General features: G+C 36.8%; 1 protein-coding gene across 1 annotated transcript in view; it reads right to left on the bottom strand.

Moving 5' to 3' along the window:
- PRKCH (protein kinase C eta) overlaps positions 1 to 21,530 on the bottom strand; it is a 272,078-nt gene that overhangs the window by 190,646 nt on the left and 59,902 nt on the right. Inside the window, exon 2 of the mRNA XM_020986496.2 lies at positions 7,193 to 7,256. Within this exon, the coding sequence (XP_020842155.1) occupies positions 7,193 to 7,256 (64 nt within the window). The remainder of the gene's footprint in view (positions 1 to 7,192; positions 7,257 to 21,530) is intronic.

Here is a 21,530-nt window from a genome sequence, read left to right as displayed (position 1 = left end):
AGTACCACCCCCACCCCAAGTCTACAAATAAGGGAGGAAAGTACATATTCTCAATTCTTATTGGGGTCTAAGCTTGGCTAATATAATTACACAACATTCAGTTTTGTTTTCTTTCTATTGACATTTCTGTAGTCATTTTGAATAGTTTTCCAGGTTCTTCACTCTGCATCAATTTACTTAAGTCTCCCATGCCTTTACAGAAATATTCCATTGCATTCACAGAATATCTATTGCATTTATGTGCTAACAGTGCCACTGCCCAGTCAAGGGCTGCCTACTTTGTTTTCTAGTTCTTTGCCACCACAAAAGGTGCTGCTTTGTAGATTTTGGCACATGCTGGACTTTTCTTTCTTTGATCTTCTTTGGGCATATGTTTAATAGTGGGCTCCTTGAATCAAAAAGTATGGATATTTTAGCCACTCTTTAAGCATGTTTCCAAAATGCAGAATGGCTGAACCAATCCAATGGTTGAACAACTTCAACTATATATATATGTGTGTGTGTGTGTGTGTGTGTGTGTGTGTGTGTGTGTGTGTGTGTGTGTGTATGTATGTATATGTATGTGTATGTGTGTGTGTATATATATATATTTTCCCCCTCAAATCTTTAAACGATGACTTCCTCAATCTATTGCAAAAATACCCACATTCCTAGCAATTACTTTATCAATGGCATTTAAGGTAACAAGAACATGTGGTAGGTCCTGTTCACCTTCTTTGAATCACAGCACTGAAAGTTAACTACCAGCAGAATTCAGTCATATTGAATTAGGGTAGCCTTGATTTCTTCTTGGAGGCCTCCTCCACATATTTCTGATAATAGGTCTTGAGGGCTTAGGAGATGGATTGACCAATAGCATACGTCAGTGCTACATGGCCTCCTCCCTTCACATGTACTCTGATTTCTATGCCAGCAAAATGTTTTTGTCTTGTAAAAGGACAAACTCCAGAGGCTTGTACAATAGGGTATGAGGTTCAATTACCTAGTGTGGTCAACCATTTGCTTTGATCAGCTCACTGCCTCTCACAGAAGACACAGCAGTGGCAGTTTTCTTTCACCTGAAAATCTGGATAAACAGGAGCAGATCTTAGGACAGCAAAATGCTAGTGAGCAGTACGGGCCTGTGCTGGAGGCAGTGGCGGCTGCAGAGGGCACAGAGGCTGCTGATGGGAGCTCCACACCCACTGTGGTACTAATGCTTGAAAGCAGTTCCAGCAAAGTATTAACATTCTTGTTTTCCTATAGCCTCTACAAAGGTGGAAGATTTCCATTTTTGTCATCCTTGACAATTTGCTGGGTATCAAATGAAATTTCAGATTTACTTTAATGAGCATTTCTCACGATTAATCGCTTGTATATCTTCTTTTGAAAACTGTTCATATCCTTTGATCACTTATGTGTTGGGGAATGATTCTTGGTCTTATATAGAGATGTATTATGTGGATATTCATATTTCTGTTTTGGATGTCAGATACTTATCCTAGATAATTAATGCAATGATTTTTTTTTCCAGTTTGCCTTCTTATCTTAGCTTCATTAATTTTGTTCTTATAAAAGCTTTTCAATTTCATGTATTTGATAGTGATTACCTCTATTATTTGTTTAATTAAGAATGTCCATCCAGCCATAGACTGAGAGGTACTTCAATCTGTCTCCATCAAATCAAATATCCACTTGGAATTTATTATAGTGTATGGTATGAGGTAGTGGCCTAACCCTAATTTCTGTCAAACAGCATTTTTAGTTTTCCAAAGAGTCCTTGTCAAACATGGAGCTTTTTCCCACATAGTGTATATTCTTGAGTTTTTTAATTTTTTATTTATTTAATTTCTCATGCTTCTGTAGTTGGTCTGCTTTTCTGTAGTTCAAACTGCTTTTCTACATTTTAAACCAATATCAAGTAGCCTTGATGGTTACCGCTTTATAAAATAATCTGAGTTCACCCTTTTCCTTACTAATAGTTCTTATATCATCCCCTTTTTTCTTCTGTGACTCACTCAGAAACACCAATTCATGAACAAAGCAGTGTTCTTTGGTGTCACACCATGCCCTGAGTCATGAAACCCAACCTTACCCCCTATAATGTAATCATGATCACACAACCATTCCAAAGACCAACTTCTATATCTCTCCTACCACACAAAATACTATGCCCTTTTGTTGTTGTTCAGTCATTTTTCAGTCATGACCAACTCTTCATGATACCATTTGGAGTTTTCTTGGCATTTCCCTCTTCAGCAAACAGGGTTAAGTAACTTGCCCAGGGTCACACAGCCAGTAAGTATCTGCGGCCAGATCTGAACTCACAAAGATGAGTCTTCCTGAATGCAGGCCTGGTACTCTATCCATCACGCCACCTAGCTGCCCCTCTCCTAGAAGGGGGTAGAGTTCCAGCAAGTACAACCATTCACACAGATGTAGGACCCCTAAATGGGCAAATATTAGCATGAGCATGACAAAGATGAAGATGCAGGAAAGGACACTGAAAAGGAATGGTCAGACAGCGTAATGTCATGAAAATCCAGAGGAGAGAAGCTAATCAGTATCAAACACTACAGAGGTGAAGAAAGGAGAGGACTAAGAAAAGGTCATTAGATTTGGCAATTAAGAGACCATTCTTAACTTTGGAGAAATAATTTCAATTAAATATTGGGTCAAAAGCCAGATTGCAGAATGCTTAGAAATGAATGAGAAGAGAGGAAATGGAGGAAGCAAGTATAGACAAATGTTTTTTGAAGTTCAGCAGAGAGAAGAAGGAGATAAAGGATGAAAGATAGTGAGGATGGTAGGATCGAGCAAGAAGGAGATTTTGAGGAAGGGGGAGCAGAAAGGGGGTCAGTAAATAGGGAGAAACAGAAGGTTGAAGAGTGTGGAAACGATAGTGGGGATTAATGTGATAGAGAAGATGAGAGGGGATGTGATGAAGGGTGTACGTAATGGAGTTAGCCTTGGGAAGGAGAAAGGTCACCAAACCGTCAGAGGCAGGAATGAAGGAGATAGGGTAAGACATCAAAAGGATATGAGATAAGAAAAGGAGAAGGACAATCACTGGTAACTTTGAGGTAGGTAGTCTCACTTTTTTGAATTAAGCATGAGGTGAGGTCCTCAGTTGAAAGGGGTAAAGGGAGAGGTGTCATGGGAGGCTTGACGAGAGACAAGGTTTGAATACCTTAGATGGTGAATGGGAGAGACAGTGAGGAAAAGAAGCATAAAAGGATTGTTTTGCTTCTGTATCTCTGGCATGTTTCGCGAACTGAAGTTTTTAGGTTGGAGAAATTTTTGGAAAACAACTGCATAATTTATCATCTTGCTAATCAAGTCATCGGTTCCTCACCTTTAAACTAAACTGGTAATAAGATGTGATTGATCTGTCATTTACTATAAATGAGAACTCTATGGCTAAAATGAAAGAACTCTTCCTACTCATCCCCACTTAACTGGCATTTTTCTGAACCAGTTTAGCACTTATATGGTATTTTAATTTCTTTCCAACTTGCTCTAAAGTTATTTTTAAGTTATTTCTTGCTATTTTTTGTGTTCTAGCTCAGCAGCATCACCCCCCCAAAAAGAGTAGAAAATTGGACAGAAAGCAAGAGGCATCAATAGTATCTCACAGCAGCCCAGGCAGGACTCAGTGCGTTCTGAACTATAACTCTATTCAGTGTCAACACAAAGCGATGTGGCCTTTGGAGAATGAGGAGGAATGCCTTTGACCCCATTGCTAGTCCTGTACTCCAAAGAGGTCAAAGATAGGCCATATATTACATATGTACACATACATAACATATATTCACATTAATTTTGTGGTAACTTTTATGGTAAACAAAATGGGCTCCCCATTGATTAGCAAATTGATTAGCTAAACTAATTATGGTATTCAAATGTAATGTAATGGAACAATCAACATGAGATCAATATGACGTATGAACTACTTAAAAGCAAAGTAAGCAGACCAAGGAAAACATTATATAAAAAAACTGCAAAAATATAAATGAAATTAAGTACAATGCTGGGTAATTATACTGACTATGCTTGGCCATGGAGGAGAGATGAGAAAGTATACTTCCTTTTGTTAAGAAGTGGGGAACTCCAGTCATGGAATGTTGTTACATGAAATGTACTGGGCTGAGGCACAATTTTAAAATAAATGGGACATAAAAACAAAAGACCAATCATCTTTTTTTTTCTAGATGAGAGATAATGGCAACCAACTGTGAGAGATAATACTCATACACATACACATACATATACAAATATACACATATATACATATATATACACACACACAGCACACATACACACAAACACAGAGACATAAAAGTGTGTCAAAATCATACCACTAAACCTAAAAGGTACTCAGTAAGCTTTTAAGTGCCACATAATTCAAAGTAGTCTAGAGGGTAGTGATACAAAAGATAACAAATCAGCTGAGATCACTGTGAAAGTGCCAATAGTAGCAATGTAAATCGACTACCTTGCCAAGTTTGCTTCCAGAGCTGCCACACTTAACTTTGCAGTTGCCACCAAACGAACAGTCCCATCAGCAGTTCTTTGGGTGTGTTTACCTGCCACATTCTACCCCTAGCATTTAATGAAGGAACTGAATTCTTAGGGATTAGCAGTAGCACAGACTGACACTGAGTAGGTTTGACACAATAATCATTATACATACAAATTAAAGAGAGGCAGCAGGGCCAGTTTCATGGATATTTAATTGCTGGTCATGATTTAAAAGGCACCATACTAGCCCAAGTACCTACTTCAGACAGGTGCCAAAGAGCCCTAAATTTTACTATTACTTTGGGCTAATCACTGCCCTCTCTGAGCATTCTTTTTTTTTTAATTGAATATTCCTAATAGGCATTCCTTTTTCATCCATCATTTGTCACTAAAACCTTGCTGGGAATGAATTTACCATATCACTTTCTTCATTTTCAAAGTTCTCTCCTATGAAGATAGTACGATTCTGACATTATATAGATGGGGAATGGGGGAGAGGGAAAAGCACAGCAGGAAGATGGAATCACCAAAGATGCATATTTCTTAATTCATAATTTTGCCAAAAACAAGTTCTGGAAGAGAATCATTTGAACCACAGTTACAGTTAATGGATTAACGTCACTAGGAAAGAAGGTCTATAGCATAGTGACCCAGACTTTTGCTGACTGAATTATATAAAGGTATATATGGTATACATATCAAATTTGCAGATCAGACAAAGCAGGGAGGCATTGCTAATGTGCTAGGTGACAGTGAGAATCCAAAAAGAACTTAACAAATTAGAAATGAACCGAATCTTACAAGATAAAATTTAATAGGGATAATATGAAGGCCTATACTTGGGATTTTTTTAATTGAATTGGAAAGCATGGATGGACAACAGTACGTGTGAAAAAGATTTGGATATTTTAACGGGACCACATGGCTGCCCCAAAACACACACACACACACACACACACAATATCACAATCTCAGTTAGAGTCCTGCAGTAACAGAACTATAGCCTGACTAGACCCCATCTGTTCAATTCTGAAAGCCACCATTTATGAAAGACATTAAAAAATTGGAGCATGATCTGATAAGGACAACCAGAATGGTGAAAGGACTGGAAATATAAAGGACAGGTAAAGAAACTAGGGATGTTTAGCCTGAAGAAGATTTAGTGAGAATGTGTCAACAGTTTCTAAGTATCTAAAGAGATAACGGGATGAAAAGATATTAAATTTGTTCTGCTTGACCTCTGCCCATTCACCCACTCAGGGCAGAATAACAATGAGTGATCATTTCAGGGAGGCAGATTTAGGTTTATTGCAAGGCAAACTTTCCTCACAACTAGAGCTGCTCTCAAATAAAATAGGCTGCTTCAGGAGGGAAGAATAGGTGACCACTTGACAAGGATCCTGTAGAATTTTATGTCCAGTATCAGTTATACTAGATGAACCCTGAATTCCCATCCAACTCTGAAATTAGTTGGCTGGGAGTTGATGAAACCTTCTTCCTCAATTGATTTTGGCTCCAATTTATTCCACACTACCAATAAAGGCTGTAGAAGGGATGTAAAAGATGTAGAAAGAGTGCCAACTTCCTCTGGATCTTCCAAGATTTTGTATCTTTTTATGCAACTATCTCATCATATTTCTGATTCTCTATGCCTTTCACAGACTGTCCCTCATGCCCAAAATGACCTCTTTACATGCCTCTGATTTTTAGGATTCTTAGCTTCCTTCATCAGGAAGCTCATTTTCCACTCCAGAGATCTTTCTTGATTCCTCTATAGCTAACATTCTCTCCCATCCATCTCAAATTATACTGTGTTCATTTATCTGTTTAAATATTGTATCCCCTTAGGAGTATGCAAGATTCTTGAGTGTAAAGAACTCTCAATCTCAGTTTCCTTCTAGGTAAAATGGGAACAATAACAAAGCACCTATTTTGCAGAATTGTTCTGAGGATCAAATGAGATCATATGTGTAAAACACTGTGCAAACCTTAAATGTTGTTGTTATTATACATGTATGTAATAATAATTTTATTTTCTACTAATTTATAATTGGGGGTAGAGGCTATATAATTTTTCTATTTGGGTTTTTCCATAGCTACACACACACACACACACACACACACACACACACACTTTGGTTCATATCTGTGATTTCATTGGTATGAGATCTGGGTGAGGAAATGCCTTCTACAAATACGGATTAGCTACATTGTTCTACAAATTATAGAGAGTTGCCCGAGACCCTGAGAGGTTGAGTGACTAAGGTAATACAGACAGTGTGTTAGAAGTGTGTGTTAGACACAACCTAGTGATTATGGGTGGAGGACTCACAGTTTACTAATCTGTACAGTAATTCTGGGTAGAACTTTAGTAGAAGCACCAATACAGAACTATGTGGCTAATTACTGAGGTTTTGATTTCAAAACCTCAGGACCTATTTTTTAAAGATATGTTTGAGTGAAAACTGCAAATGATGAAGACAAAGAAAGTAGAAAAGGAAAATAAGAATTCAGCTAGTTTCTTAAATAGAACACTTATAGATTATTAGATATCCAAATCTTAGCCAGGACAATCTAAAGAGAAAACAACATTTTATAAAATGTATTGTACACATGTATCTTCTAAGATACAGCTTAAACTACGATAAAAATGTGATAATATGCTGAAAATCTGCTTAAATGATGCCCTTACCTTCAGTAAAACTTCCTGTAAGAGTTATAACCACAAAAACTTTCCCCTCTGGCTCCAGATCCACCTAAAAGAGAAAAGGGAAATAAAGCTTTATTTTTAATGTACTCTTTTTTGTCTCCAAGGTTTTCAAAAGTAGACTTCACATAATACATTACAGATGTGTTATCTGATGTCTAAAGGGGTAAATTACACCCATAATTTTGGAGCCATTTTCCCTATGAACTCAACCTTGCATGTAAATACCAGAGAGTTGAGAGAACAAGTGAAACTGTAGCTGAAGGTGGGAGTGGTGAGAATCAAAACTAAAAGATAATAATTCTGTACTTTTGCTATGATTCTTTGCTGAAATACAACTGAAGCTGGCTAACAGCATAATTCACACATTCTTTGACTTTAAAATGTGTTATGCTAGGCAAATCAGACTTCTGGAGTTAACGCTCTAAATTTTACAAAACACTTTCTTCAACACACTAGGCATTGGGGAAATAGTGCAAATATTATCAGTCATTTTACAGATGAGGAAATAGAGGCTAGGAATGATAAAAGATGACTTGCCGATAGCCAAGTCAACAAACATTTTAAAGTGCCTACTATGTGCTTGGTACTATACTAAGCACTGATGATATAAGGAAAGGCAAAAACAGCCCCTGCTCTCAAGGAGCTCACAATCTAGTAGGCGATGACAATATACAAACAGCTATATAAAAACAAGATATATACAGAATTAATTGGAGATAATCTCAGAGGGAAGGCATTGACCTCTAGGAGGACCAAAAAAGGCAGGGTTGGACTTAACTGAGCCTTGACAGAAGGCAGGGAAGACAGAAATCAAAGTGAATTTCAGGTATGGAGGACAGCCAGTGAAAACTTAAGTCAAGAGATAGAACGTCCAGGCTTCTTAAAGAAGGTGACACTTTAGCTGAGACTTGAAGGAAGCTAGGAAAGCCCTGGAAGCAGAAGTACAGAGGGAGACAGGTCCAAACACTGGGGACACAGCCAGTGGAGATTTGGGAAATGAAGCATTGTTATGTGAAGAGCAACAAGGAAACCAGCATCAATGGAGTATTTGTAACATATAAGAAGACTAGAAAGGCAAGAAGGTTAGAGGTTACAAAGAGTTTTAAAAGCAGCAGAGGATTTTGTATTTCATCTTTCAGGCTATCAGGGGCAACACTCTAACCCAAGTGTTCTGACTTGCAGATTCATTTTCAATATGCCACATCACTGATGACTTGATTATATCTACATATAAGACCCAGAAAGATTGGTGACTTATCAGAGAGCCAGTTAGGATCAGAGGATGCCCATTAGTTATTTTAACAGAGCACAAATCCTTCTTTTTTGAAATCAGAATGTGCCTTTTTTACAGCTATTTATCTTGTATTGTGAACTGTTCTCATAATTTCTTCTTCCCCCACCCCCACCATACAGCTCATTACCACACTGGTCACCATAATATAATTCCCCTGGCATTCAAATTGGTTGTCACATGAGGCCTATAGTTAATTTAATAATTCCCTCCAAACAATCTTGAAACCACTTGTGAATTGATCATATTTATACAGAAGCTCTCAAAATAGAGTTCTCTGGGGAGATGACTAAACTGGAGGTCAGCTTTTAATTGTCTCCACTCCTGTCTTAACTTGTCTCAAGTCAAAAATATGTTATTTTTACAAGCCACTCCCTTGTCTTCAATATAAAGCCCTGGCCGGGAACACAGAGAATCACAACACAAACTGCTGTTGGCAGACAGAGAGCTCCATGCTGCCTCAGGACAGATTGACAGTAAGTACCATATAGGCAGTCATCCAAACTCCAGTCCTTGAAAAGAGAGCTATAATAATAACCCTGCAGGTCATCAGAGAATATGATTCCACAACAGAGGTGTTCCAAGGTTTTCTTGGTAAAGGGAGGGAGAGGTAATTTCTAAAACACAATAGATCTAATATGGCCAGATTTTCATCTATGAGGAATCCATGAGACCTCTGTCACTTACTCCCCGGTATGCTGGAAAAGGAAATGGGCTGGTTGAAGTTTCTTTCCTCACTCTATAACTTTTCCCACCCCTCACAATCTACCACCCCTCAGTGGACAAGCTGGTTCAGAAGACTTCTTCATAGCTAGTATAGTTATAGTATAGTACAGTACAAATTTTTTGAGGGCAATAACTATTTTACATTTTGTTTTCTGTAGCCCCAGGGACTAACACACTGCCTTCTTTAATAAATACCTATTGGACTGAATTGGATTATGTCAACATCTTTGGAAAGATGCTCTTCCTACCGACAGTCCTACTTGTCCATTTTGACCAGCAGTATAGAATAGGAAATATCTGGACAATTGCAGCAGCTCAGAAATTAGTGTTCCTAAAATAATTCACATTTCTGCGTGAAAATTATAGTACTCTTACACTAGACAAGTAAGTGTAAAGCTTAGGGGATCTACAAAGTGAGGCAGATTCTTCTTTCTCCTCCTTTTCTCCATTTCAGTATACTCCCAGGTCTTAGACTTTGGCCTCTCTACTATTCTATGTTTACACTCAGAGAACCCATCAATTCTTACAGATTCAACTATTATTTCTATCCTGATGACTCAAAATTTGTATTTTTAGTTTTGCTAGATCTCTCTCTCTCTTTCTCTCTCTCTCTCCCTCCCTCCTTCTTCATCTCCCTCCCTCTTTCCATCTTCCTTTCCTTTTCCTTTCTCTTTCCCTCTTCTTCTCCCTCTCTCTCTCCTTTGTTACAAGGTATGGCTCATTGGGTAGGAGAGGAAGATGGACATATTTGGAAACAAACATGATGTAAAAACATCAATAAAAATTTTAAGCAAAAAATATTTGTCCAAAATCTCTTTTTAGAATGTCTTCTTAGGGGCAGCTAGGTGGTGCAGTGGATAGAGCTCTGGCCTTGCAGTCAGGAGGACCTGAGTTCAAATCTGGTCTCAGACACTTGACCCCACTAGCTGTGTGACCCTGGGCAAGTCACTTAACCCTGATTGCCTCACCAAAAAGCCCCCCCTCCAAAAAAAAGAATGCCTTCTTCCTTCTTCTCTCCTTCCCACTGTCAAAATTCTATACATTCTTCAAGGTTCAGCTCAAATATGGCATTCACTATCAGGCTTTTCTCAGTCCAGCCCACTATTAGTCCAAGGAACATTTTAATCAGGGAAGTCGTAGTCTCATATCACAGAGCCAAGGCTAGAGAACTAAAGATATGATGGAGGGGATAGCTACAGGAGCTGTCCTATCCCAAAGAGGTGCTCTGAAGACAGTGGTCACCAGGGATCAAGGGGTAAAAATGGGTTCTGAAAACTAGTGAGCAGCCTGGAAAGGGGACATGCATAGGTAAAAAAATGAAAGCCAGGGAGGAGGATAAGAATCTAGACCATAAGCAAGTCTTGAAGGTGTAATCAAGTATATAATAGATCCGGAATCCATACTTACTAGCTAGACAACAGAGGGGACAAAAACCCAAGCAAAGGGTCTTGACCACAAAATAGACCACTAATAGCAAACAGGACCTTGATAATAAGCCAGCTTCTTGCCTCGGAGCATTTAATTTTGGTCCCGCCAAGACAAGTACCAGTACCGATGTGGCTTGTCCAGGCCTGCAAGGAGAAGCAGGTAACTGGGAACATTATTTGACTGAAGTGTGCACAGGGGAGAGAGAGAGAGAGGAAAGAACCAAAGGGAAAACATAAACGAATACAGACACGCAAGCGCATCCTCCCTCCTCAGAGGGCCAAATGAATAGTACAATCAGTACTGTGCGAGATGAATAACATACCATCTTGCACTTGCTGTTTAACTACTGATATGTAGATTCCTAAGGAGATAATATGTTCCATTCATTAAGGGACAGCATCCAATACTTTCTTGGTATCTTTTGCACATTGTGGGGCCTCTATAAATACTTATTGAACCTGAAATTCTTTCTCCTCACCTCTCATCTAGACAAATCTTACTCACCCTTAAGAGGCACCTCTAACGGTATGTGATCTCAGGCCACTCCAAGCTGAGGGACTCTCTCCCTCTTCTACTTGTAAGCTATCTCTAAGATCTGTTCCATCCTTTCTACTCCTGCAGCTACTAGCCAAGGTCAGGCCCCTAGCATTTCTTGCCTGGACTATTACAGAAGCCTACTAACTAATATTTCCATTTTTTCCCTTCTCCAATCCATCTCCAACCCGGCTGCCAATATCATCTTCTTAAATAAAGCACACATACGATCACGTCACTTCCCTATACAAGTATCTTCATTTTATTATTTTTAGACTGGCAGTTATACGGCTGACATTTATAGAGCTCTATAAGGGCTGTGAAGCAATCACTTCATACATTATCTCATTTGATTCTCACAACACCCTTGGAAGATAGGTGCTATTATTATTCTAACTGCTTTGGCTCTAGGAGCAAAAACAATCATGGCATTTCATTCCTGCATTTCAGTTCTTAGACATTAATTAATTGACACCTAGCTCCGAAACACCTAGGAGATCAAAGCAGCACAATATAATGCCTAAGATTGTTGTTGTTTGTCCTTCATTCTCAAAGAGGACGATGACATCAGGAAGGTGATGTCTTAACTTGCAAGCGAATTGGATTTAAGTGAAGCAGGGCTGTGTAAAGTCACCAGCCTCGCCGGAGATGAGAGTCCTTGACCTTTTTAGGCTAAGGTCTTTCTTGGGTGTCATTTTGTTTGAGGCACTGCCCATTCAGTGATTAAGTCTAGGTAAGAAATGAGGCCAAAAAATGGCCTCCTTTACCTAGTCAAAAAAATCAGTCTGGGAGGGGAAGATGCTCAGGGTTTCTGGTCAAAACAGAAACGATTGTTCACTGCCTAAGAACTGAAATAAAGAAATAAAACGTCCCAAATGTTCCTCTAGAGCCAAAGCAGTTCGAAGGACAAAGGAAACCACAGGCTTGGGATAAAAGCAAACACACAGGATTCCCCAAAAGTCTCTAGTTATCATTATTACTATTATTATAATTATTTAAAATGATAACTTTAATAATAGCATTTTAGGTATATACAGCACTTTATAACATATTTAGCATACACTACCTCACAGGGTAAGATCATATTAACAAACACTTATTAAACACCTATTATATACTAGGGACTATACTAAGCTGGTGAACTAGTGTGAGTATTACCGTATTATTTTTAGAACCAGCTGGATGGCTCAGTGGATAGCATGCTAGACCTAGAATCAGGAGACCTGAATCTGGTCTCAGATGCTTACTAGCTGTGTGACATTGGGCAAGTCACTTAACTATTGTCTGCCTCAGTTTCTTCATCTGCCTTCATCTTCTTCATCTAGCACCTACCTCTCAGAATTGATATGAGGATAAAATGAGACAATATTTGTAAAGTGCTTTGCAAACCTTAAAGTTCTCCCACAATGCTTTAGAACTCTAGCTCTAAACCTAAAGTCTGAGGATAATTTATTGGGAATGAAATGTCTCTGGTAATACCTATAGACTACTTCCATCAATAATGTATCTTCTTATTGTCCTTCAGGTCACCCACTTTACATTAGTCATTAAATTTCATTTTATTAGATTATATTCATCATCCTATTAGTAAGATCATTTTTGGATCCTGAAATAATTTTTTTTTCATTCAAAGGGTTACTAGTCACTTTTATACAGTAATTAAAACATCCAGGAGGACATAATAAAAAAAGAAAATGCTGTTCTAAATAACCACAAATTGCATAAATTTTTGAATCAATCCACCAAGGCACATTTATAAAAATACAATCATTGAAATAAAATTATGAATCTAAATAATCTAAGGGCTATTCAATACTCATGGCAGGGCCCTGTCAATATAATTAAAATGATGATAGATTTAAGTTAATTTATAGATTTAGCACAATATCAAACTATCAAATATCCCTTGACACCTTATAAAACTAGACAAAATAATGAAATTTATTTGGAGGAACAAAAGGTCTAGAATTTTAAGGAAAGTAATGAAAAAAGTAGGATTGAAGGGTAAATAGCACTTGCAAATTTTTAATTATACCATAAGCAGTAATCAAGAGAGTTATTTGGTTTTGGTTATAAAAATAGAAAAATAAATGAATGGAATAGACCAGATAGGGAAGAATCAGAAATAAATGAACTCAATATTTAAGTTATATAAAACAGAATACAAATTGCTTAAAGAAAAACTCCTCAATTAACAAAAATTGCTGGGGAAATTAGAAAGGTTATTTTTTTGTCAAAAATTAGGTTTAGGCCGCATCTCACACCATCTAACAAAATAAGTTTAAAATAAAAACTTGACTTCTATATGAAAGGTCATACCACAAAAAAAGATCAGAAAAGAAACAGAGCAGGTGCTTTTTACAGTTAGGACTACAGAAAGAGGTGATAACCAAATATGGGAAAGAATCAGTCACAGAAGATAAAATAGATCGTTTTGATTATATGAAATAGGAAAACTTGACACAATTTAACTAGGAAAAGGGAAACCATTGAATGGGGGCAAATCCTTGCATTAAATATTGGTGGTAATGATTTGCTATTTAAGATATACAAGAAATCAATACAAATATATAAAAACAAAAGTTATTCCCCCAATGACTATACTTGAAAGACATGAGCAAATATTACTCAGAAGAATTGCAAACTATTAACAACCATAGAAAATATTGCTCTAAATCACTAAGAGAAATGCAAATCAAAACAATTCAGCAATTTGGCAAAGATGATAAAGATGGGAATAGGCACTGTTAAAGGGGCTGCAAAAAGACAAATAGGAATGTCAATACCTTATTTGTGAAGTTATGAATCTCTCCAACCAGTCTGGAAATCAATTTGCAATTATAATTAAAAAATACAATTCAAATGTACATAGCTTTGACTTAGATATCCCAATAACAGGTATAAATTTAGGAAGAAAGAAAAGTTCCGCAAACACCAAATTATTCACAGCTATGATTTTTTTGGTAACAAAAAAAAAAAGAAACAAAATAGATGCTTGCTGGTTGGGCAATAGCTAAACAAATTGTGGTACATCAATGTGATGGAATATTATTGCATTGAAAGAAATGATGAATATTAAAGAAATGTGGAAAAGCTTACATGTACCAATGCAAAGTGAAGTAAGCAACAAATACAATATAAAGATACCACATGAGTACAATATAAATGGAGAAAAAACACAAAAATGCAACAATACTGTGTAATTATAATCTTCCTTTGCAGAAGTGGGGTTAGTTTCGCTGATATATTTTTCCTTTCCTCCTCCCCTGGGGGGGGCATTTCAAGGGATGACTTACTGGATAAAGGAAGAAAGAGGGTTATAATCAATAACAACAATAGAGAGCAATAAAAATTTAAAGTAAAACAAAAATATATTGGATTTAATTTGCAGAATCTAATCTTGTTTTTCATAGAACTTGTCTAACTCTTCATTCATTGCAACAGAATGCTACATAAGCTACAATTGCTGCCATTGTGATATTCGTGCAAATGCTTGTCAAAAATGCTAAAATATGAAATTATCAAATGACCTGCAAAACATTTTCCATTAACTTTTGTTGCATAATAAATGGAATCCACCAATCCCTTTATTTGTCTCTATAAGGAATAACATTGTGCCATGCTTCTGCTTAGCTACAGCTTCCTCCTTTAGGAAGGTTTGGGTCATAGAGAGAATGTCAAAATTGATATGATTCCTTCATAAGTATATCCACTCATTGATCACTGGACAACCATCTCATATTAAGAGTGCCAAAGGTCAAGGTATAGCTGATAGATGGCCTAAAAACTGAATGATTCTTGGTAACCTTTTGATTTTTTTTCTCTCCCCCTTCCCTTTCTCCTTTCCACCATTCTGCCAGCATCACTGCAAAAACACAGGATGGAGAATCATTTTCTAATTTTCTTTGTTCGGTGGGTTCAAATTTTTTTCAAATTTTCTTTGGTCTGGCCAATCAATCGACAAGAATTTATTAAGCTCTTACAATGTGCCTGGCACTATGCTAGGTGCTGGGAATACAAAAATAAAGAATAAAACAATCCCTTGTCCTAGTGAGCTTAGAGGCAGGTTCCAGCTATTGCTAGCGCTGTGCTTGAACCCCTTCCAGCATGGTAGAACCTGGCAAAGTTTACATTCAACTGGCAGAAGCCTTAAAAACCCAGAGTCATTTACAAACATCAGAGTAAGACTTGTGGCATTTTATTAAATTAAAAAGTTCTCTAAATTTTAACTCTCCCCTTCATTACTTTATTCTATTTATTTAATCACATCTACTGCCTCCCACAACATACCTATGTGTTATGTCAGCCCCTGATTTATTTTTCCTTTTAAGAAAATATTCTTTCATCCCTGTCTATCAGTCTTCCCGGGTAAAACTAACTGCTATCTTCTAAGTATGCCTCAACATGGAGGTTCTTAACCTAAAGGGGTCTATGGAATGATTCACTTCAATAAAATTGATTTCCTTTGTAATTCTATGTATTTTTAAATTTTATGCACAAAATAAATTATTCTGAGAAGGGGTGCTTTGGCTTCAGACTACCAAAGGGATCCATAGTGGTAAAGAACCCCTACCCAAACAAAACTCAAACCAACCTTGGAGAAATAATGCTTTCAATCCTATGAGATATGTACCCAACGATCAATCTGCTTTTCCATTTAAATGGATGGAGCAGCAATGAAAAGAGATATTTCACTTTACTAGATGGTCTATGTATCATTCCACATTTATGCTCAGTTGTTAGCATTGCTGCCTTCCTCCAGCTGGCAACATATTAATAAATACAACCAGTCTGAGCCAAGGTTTATATTGAAACATTGGGTATCACTTCAGACTCCTGAAGATGCCTGGACTACCTTTCAGAGCTAGAAACCCAAGTATCTTGTTGAAACAATGCTTTCACTGAATGGCTGTTGGATTACTTGTGTCTCACACAAAAGATTCCTTTGCATTGCCATTCCCCTGGCTTGGAATTCACTTCCTCCTCACCTCTGCCTCACAGAATTGCTCAAGCATCACTTATACAGACTTTCAACTGTGAGTGGTCTCCTGCCCAAAGAACCTTGCATTTCCTTATATTGTATTTTTATCCATTTTATTTTTTTATTTTCTCTTTTACTTATTCTGTATGTGTATTGGTTGCCTCCCCCCACCCTACCCCACTCCAGAATGTGAATTTCTTGAGAATAGGGATTGTTTCATTCACTGTATTTGTATGCATAGCACACTGTCTGGCATGTAGTAGGATTCTATAGTCCCTAGGAAAAGTTACACAGTTCATTAGATCTTCATTCTAGGAGTAATATGATCTTTGCCATTATTAAACCAAATTAGTTATAAAAGAGGGAGGGTTTTATATTTGAAAATCTAATTTTTTTTTAAGATGGGACAACTCTATAGAGAGGTCACATGATTTGCACATATCTCACAAGATTTGTAAAAACTCATTCAGAGTAAAATAAACAAAATACATAACCTTAAGAATGTAAATGAAGAACTGGACTATTAGCAACTGAAATACCAGTGAAGATTCAGGAGAAAAGATATTGAAACATTCCTCCCCTCTCACGACACAAAGCTGGGGGTCAACTAGGGTAGATTATTTTATACCTTTTCAGAGACAGTCATGGATGTCAAATAAAGGTCTGATATTTAAGATATGCAAGGAAATGGAAAACAAGGGAAAGTTCAATCTGGAGGGAGAATGGCTGAAATGACTGATGTAAAAAACAAAAAGCCATTAATAAAACATATAGTCAATCCTCAACTTTCTCTGGAAATGTTCCTAGAAAAAAATATGAAAATCAAAAACACTAATGCCGATACACTGAACCTATGAGAAATAAGGCATTAGGTTCTTGGGACCATCAAAAACTGTAATCTTTCATTAGAGATTGCTGGACATACCCTTTCCACATATAATTCTTTATAACAAAACATTAACTCTCATGATATGCACTTTTCCTAACACAGTAGCCATGAAATAATCCACAAAATGCAGTACACAAAATAAAATTGGTAACATTTTTTTCTTGCTAGTATTTCCTTCTTTTTTGCAGGTATAACAAATCTTCAATTTGTTAACACCAAACTCATGGCAAAAGCAGCTGCAGACATTCTAGCACAAGGTTTATCTAACACCTTTATCTTCTCACTAATCCCCATCACTGACTTTGCTGCATGCTTGAGCTTAGAGCCTAAAGGACTTGCACTATGCTTTGGGAACATAATTGCAACCTAAAACTTGAGTTTTAAAGGCAAACAATGAAAATATGCAATGAGTACATGGGGAACTCCACAATGATAGGGTGAACAAGAGCAGTGAAGATCCTAGTACGACACCAGCCACTCCACAAACCCGTGAATCTTGCCTCTCATTTTTTCTCTACTGCACATAGCCCCATGGAAGGATGCCAACACGAAGGTGAAAATGAAGTTACTAATAACATCATGTAAATGCTTGAAGTCCCAAATATTGAGGACTGATTATATTATTTTTTTTAATTCAAACATCCTATATAAGAGTGGTCTTGCCTTTCAAAAGCCTTCATCTTAAAACTTAGCCCTGTCAACTCTGTTTATACAGATATAGGTCATACAGGAAAGGATAGTAATAATAAACAGTAGCAATAATAGAGGGGAGGAGGTGATTTGCATCCATTTGATTAGGCTAAGTGCTGCAGTGGAATGAAGGTAGGCCAATATTAATAGCAAACATTCTGAGGAGCTAGTCCTCTTTCTTTTAAGCTAGGGAGGAGGGGAAGTATCAAGGACATTAAGAAAGGAGCTGAGAATAAGCTCTGTTAAGAGGAATATAAAACCACCTATAGGTAGTTTCCAACTTAACAAAGGACTTTAGAGTACAATGTGTTTGTAACTTTAAATTATGCAAGGAAAATTAGAAAACTGTTCATATTCTTTGATACAATAATCCCATTATTGGACCCACAGAGATTATTGACAGCAATATCTATTTGTACAAAAATATGCATAGTAGCACTATCTTTAATAGCAAAATATTGGAAATGAACTGTTTGCTAAATGGTTTGGAGAATGACTGTATAAATTGTAGTATATGAATGTCACTGAATATTGTTGCACAAAAAGAAACAATCACTATGAGGCAATCAGAGAAGCATGGGAAAAGTTGTGTTAAGTGAATAACACCAAACATCACATGCTGTTCATTTCTCCCTCTCCACATACACAATTACTACAACTATGTAAATTAAAACAATTTTAAAAGCAATAAAATTCAGATGGATGATGGTAGTACCAATTTATTAAGCAATTTTTTTAATGAACGGAAAACTAGTGAAATATGAGTTTATGTGTGTTCTTAGCCATAATCTTTTTATATTGCTTTATTAATAATTTTCAAGGATTATACATTGTGGCAGAATCAAATGAGTATGGTTGGATTTTATATTATGTTTTAAAACACAATTTATCAATAAAATGTTTCATCAACATAAAATTATTTACACAAAGTCATTTTAAAAGTCTATTTTTAAGTAAGATATTTGAAACTTAATGTGCCTTTTCCCCTAGGCAAATTATAATAATATATATAATATATAATATATATATAATATATTATATATATAATATATATATATAATATATAATATATATATAATATATAATAATATAATAGTTAAGGTCTTGAGCTACATCACCTCCTGTCCACAATCTGACCTTTTAGAAATGGAAACAACCTCAAAGGCTCTTTAATCAAACTCTACTTAATCTAAGTAGGATGTAGGACCCAGTAGACTTAATTCAAATAAAAAAGTGTGAATACCTCTATAACATTTCATATAAGCACCTATCCCATCTCCATTTAATGACCTCCTATAATGGTTATTTACCTCAATAACAGATCATTCTGTCTTTAGACATCTAATCATTAAGAAGTTCCTCCTTAAGTTGAGCTAAAACAGTTCTGTTATCTAGGGTCAAACAAAGTATAATTCAATATGTTAATGCTTACAAAGATCAGAAGAAAATATGATGGCGACCCCCTCTTCCTCTCCCTTCCTCCCAGTGCCCCTCCAAGTCATCTTTTTCAGGGTCTTGTTCACCTATTTGATCACATATCCCTGGTTCTTTCAACCAAATCCTCATATGACATGAATTGAAGTTCCCTCATCAGCCTGGCCATACTCCATTTTGTTAATGTTTCTCCTAGATTGTAGTTCCCAACAGAATCTAACCAAGGTTAGATGTAACTATCATCTCGTCATGCTGGGTACTATATTCTATCAATTCATCTGAAGAGCAACTTCTAAAATGACTTATTCTGTTTCTGACTTTTGTCACATAGAACTACAATACATAATCTAATCATCACATATAACAATGTTTCTATGGGAAAAGGCATCATTAGCATGCCCACATGGGGATGGCAAAAACAGATCTCCTTTGTTAGTGGGAACTCCTTAAGCTTCAGCCTAGGCCATGACTTTGGAGTGGCTTCAACAGCAAGAGTGCTTTGGGAGGAAAAAGATCATAAAATCATAGATTGTGAACTCAAAGAGACTTAGGAGAGTACCTACTCCAACCTCCCTCATTTTACAGATGAGGGTACTAAGGCACTGGGAGTTTTAAGTAGCTTATTCAGAAAGATCAACAAGATTTGAAGCCATATCCTCAAATTCCAAAGCAAGTGTTGGCGGGCCAATTCCTCAAGGTGAGTGTTGAGTGGTAAGGGGTTGCAAGGAGAGATCAACCTCCTATGAATATAAACCCCAAAGGAATTTTTAGATCCCAACCAGCTTCCAATTACACCCTCTTCCCCTCATCATGTGCCTGAAGATTGGCCCACCTACTTTTCCACTGCTGTTATCTGTGACCTCTGACCAGGATTTCTTTCTCCTTTCCTATTTCAAAACAGAACGAAGCTTCATAAGTTTTATCAGAATATTCCTATCCCTGAAGTAAGCACTTAACCTTTAGGAGTATCACTTTGTTTTTTTGAGGACTTGTGCTATTAACAACAGATGGAAAATAGAATGTTAAAAGTCTTCCAGCAGAACTAGAAGGCTTATTACATTAAATGATACCAAGTTAAGAGAATAAGAAAAACAATATACACAATGAATACAATGTAAATAGAAAAACAACAAAATAAAATACAATGTTACATAATTGTTATGAGTAAGTTTGGCTTCAAGAAGAGATATGAAAATGTATCTCTCTCCATCCTTTGAAGAAGAGAGAGAATCAAAATAAATTAATAAAATTTGAAAAATTTAAAAAAGAAGAGAAGGACTACAGGTTTGAAACAGCAGCTAGCATTTATAATAGGGCCAGATTTATATGAATAATGAATCCTCTAAAGTGGCTAAATTGTGAATCTTTGGACATAAAGTACTTAATCGAGACCCAATTACATTTCAAAGAAAAATCAGACTAAAGCTATCCTAGTCACTTCCAAACAGGTACTGACTCAATGGCTTCTGAAGTGAATAGTTAGGTCCAAGTGTCTAGGTGGGAACATGAGGAGAAATGTAGTGACTGGGGAAACTACTACTGGAACCAGTAATGGACCTGAAGGAGCCAACAATACCAATGGATAGAAGAGAGATAAAGCTACAATGTTTACCTTCCCCAGTTCCATCCCTTCCCCACTTAACACCATCAGTCCTGTCACTGCAGACTCCATCCTAGACCTGTCTTGAAGTAAGATGAGAAGTGTAACAAAATAGGGTTGTGGAGGTAGTCTCAGGCTAAGGAGAAGAAAAGGAAGGTGGAGGGGAGAAAAATCTGAAGGAATTCAACAGGATAAAATTATGAATTCCTGGGACTACAAACTATTTCTGAAAACTACAATGGACATTTATAAATTGGTCATATGAGTCAAGAACTGCTTATGAGGGGTTACAGAAACATGGGAGAGTATAATATTGAAAGAGTCTCCAACTGACCAGATTCCAAGAATTAACTTGGTCTGTCCTTGCTAAGGCCAACAGATTAACTATGTTACAAAAATAAATAAATAGAAGTATGGCAGATCCAATAATATGTCATTCTTCATGGACAAGTCTCTTGCCATGTGACCTCTACAGATGGCCAAGAGTTGAGTGGACAATTCCATGTGTACCTTCCCAGGTGATAAGTCCGATAATAGTCAATGACTGTTCTGTGGCAGAGTTCAACTGTAACTCAGAAAGCAGAATATCAGAAAATGGAAAAGGCAAACTCGAATAGCTTAATATGATACTTATAACTATGAGGTTGTAAGAGCACCTTTCCATCAAAGATCTCAAGTCAGACTGTCATTTAGTTTAAAACAGAAGCAGGCATCTCATGGCAATGATGACTATCTCATTCCTCATTC

The sequence above is a fragment of the Phascolarctos cinereus genome, unplaced genomic scaffold (genome assembly GCF_003287225.1).
Source record: "Phascolarctos cinereus isolate Bilbo 61053 unplaced genomic scaffold, phaCin_HiC Scaffold_3;HRSCAF=262, whole genome shotgun sequence".
In the NCBI taxonomy this organism is placed as follows: Eukaryota; Metazoa; Chordata; class Mammalia; order Diprotodontia; family Phascolarctidae; genus Phascolarctos; species Phascolarctos cinereus.
Note: the sequence above shows the minus strand (reverse complement) of the source record. Positions and strands in the feature narration are given on the sequence as shown.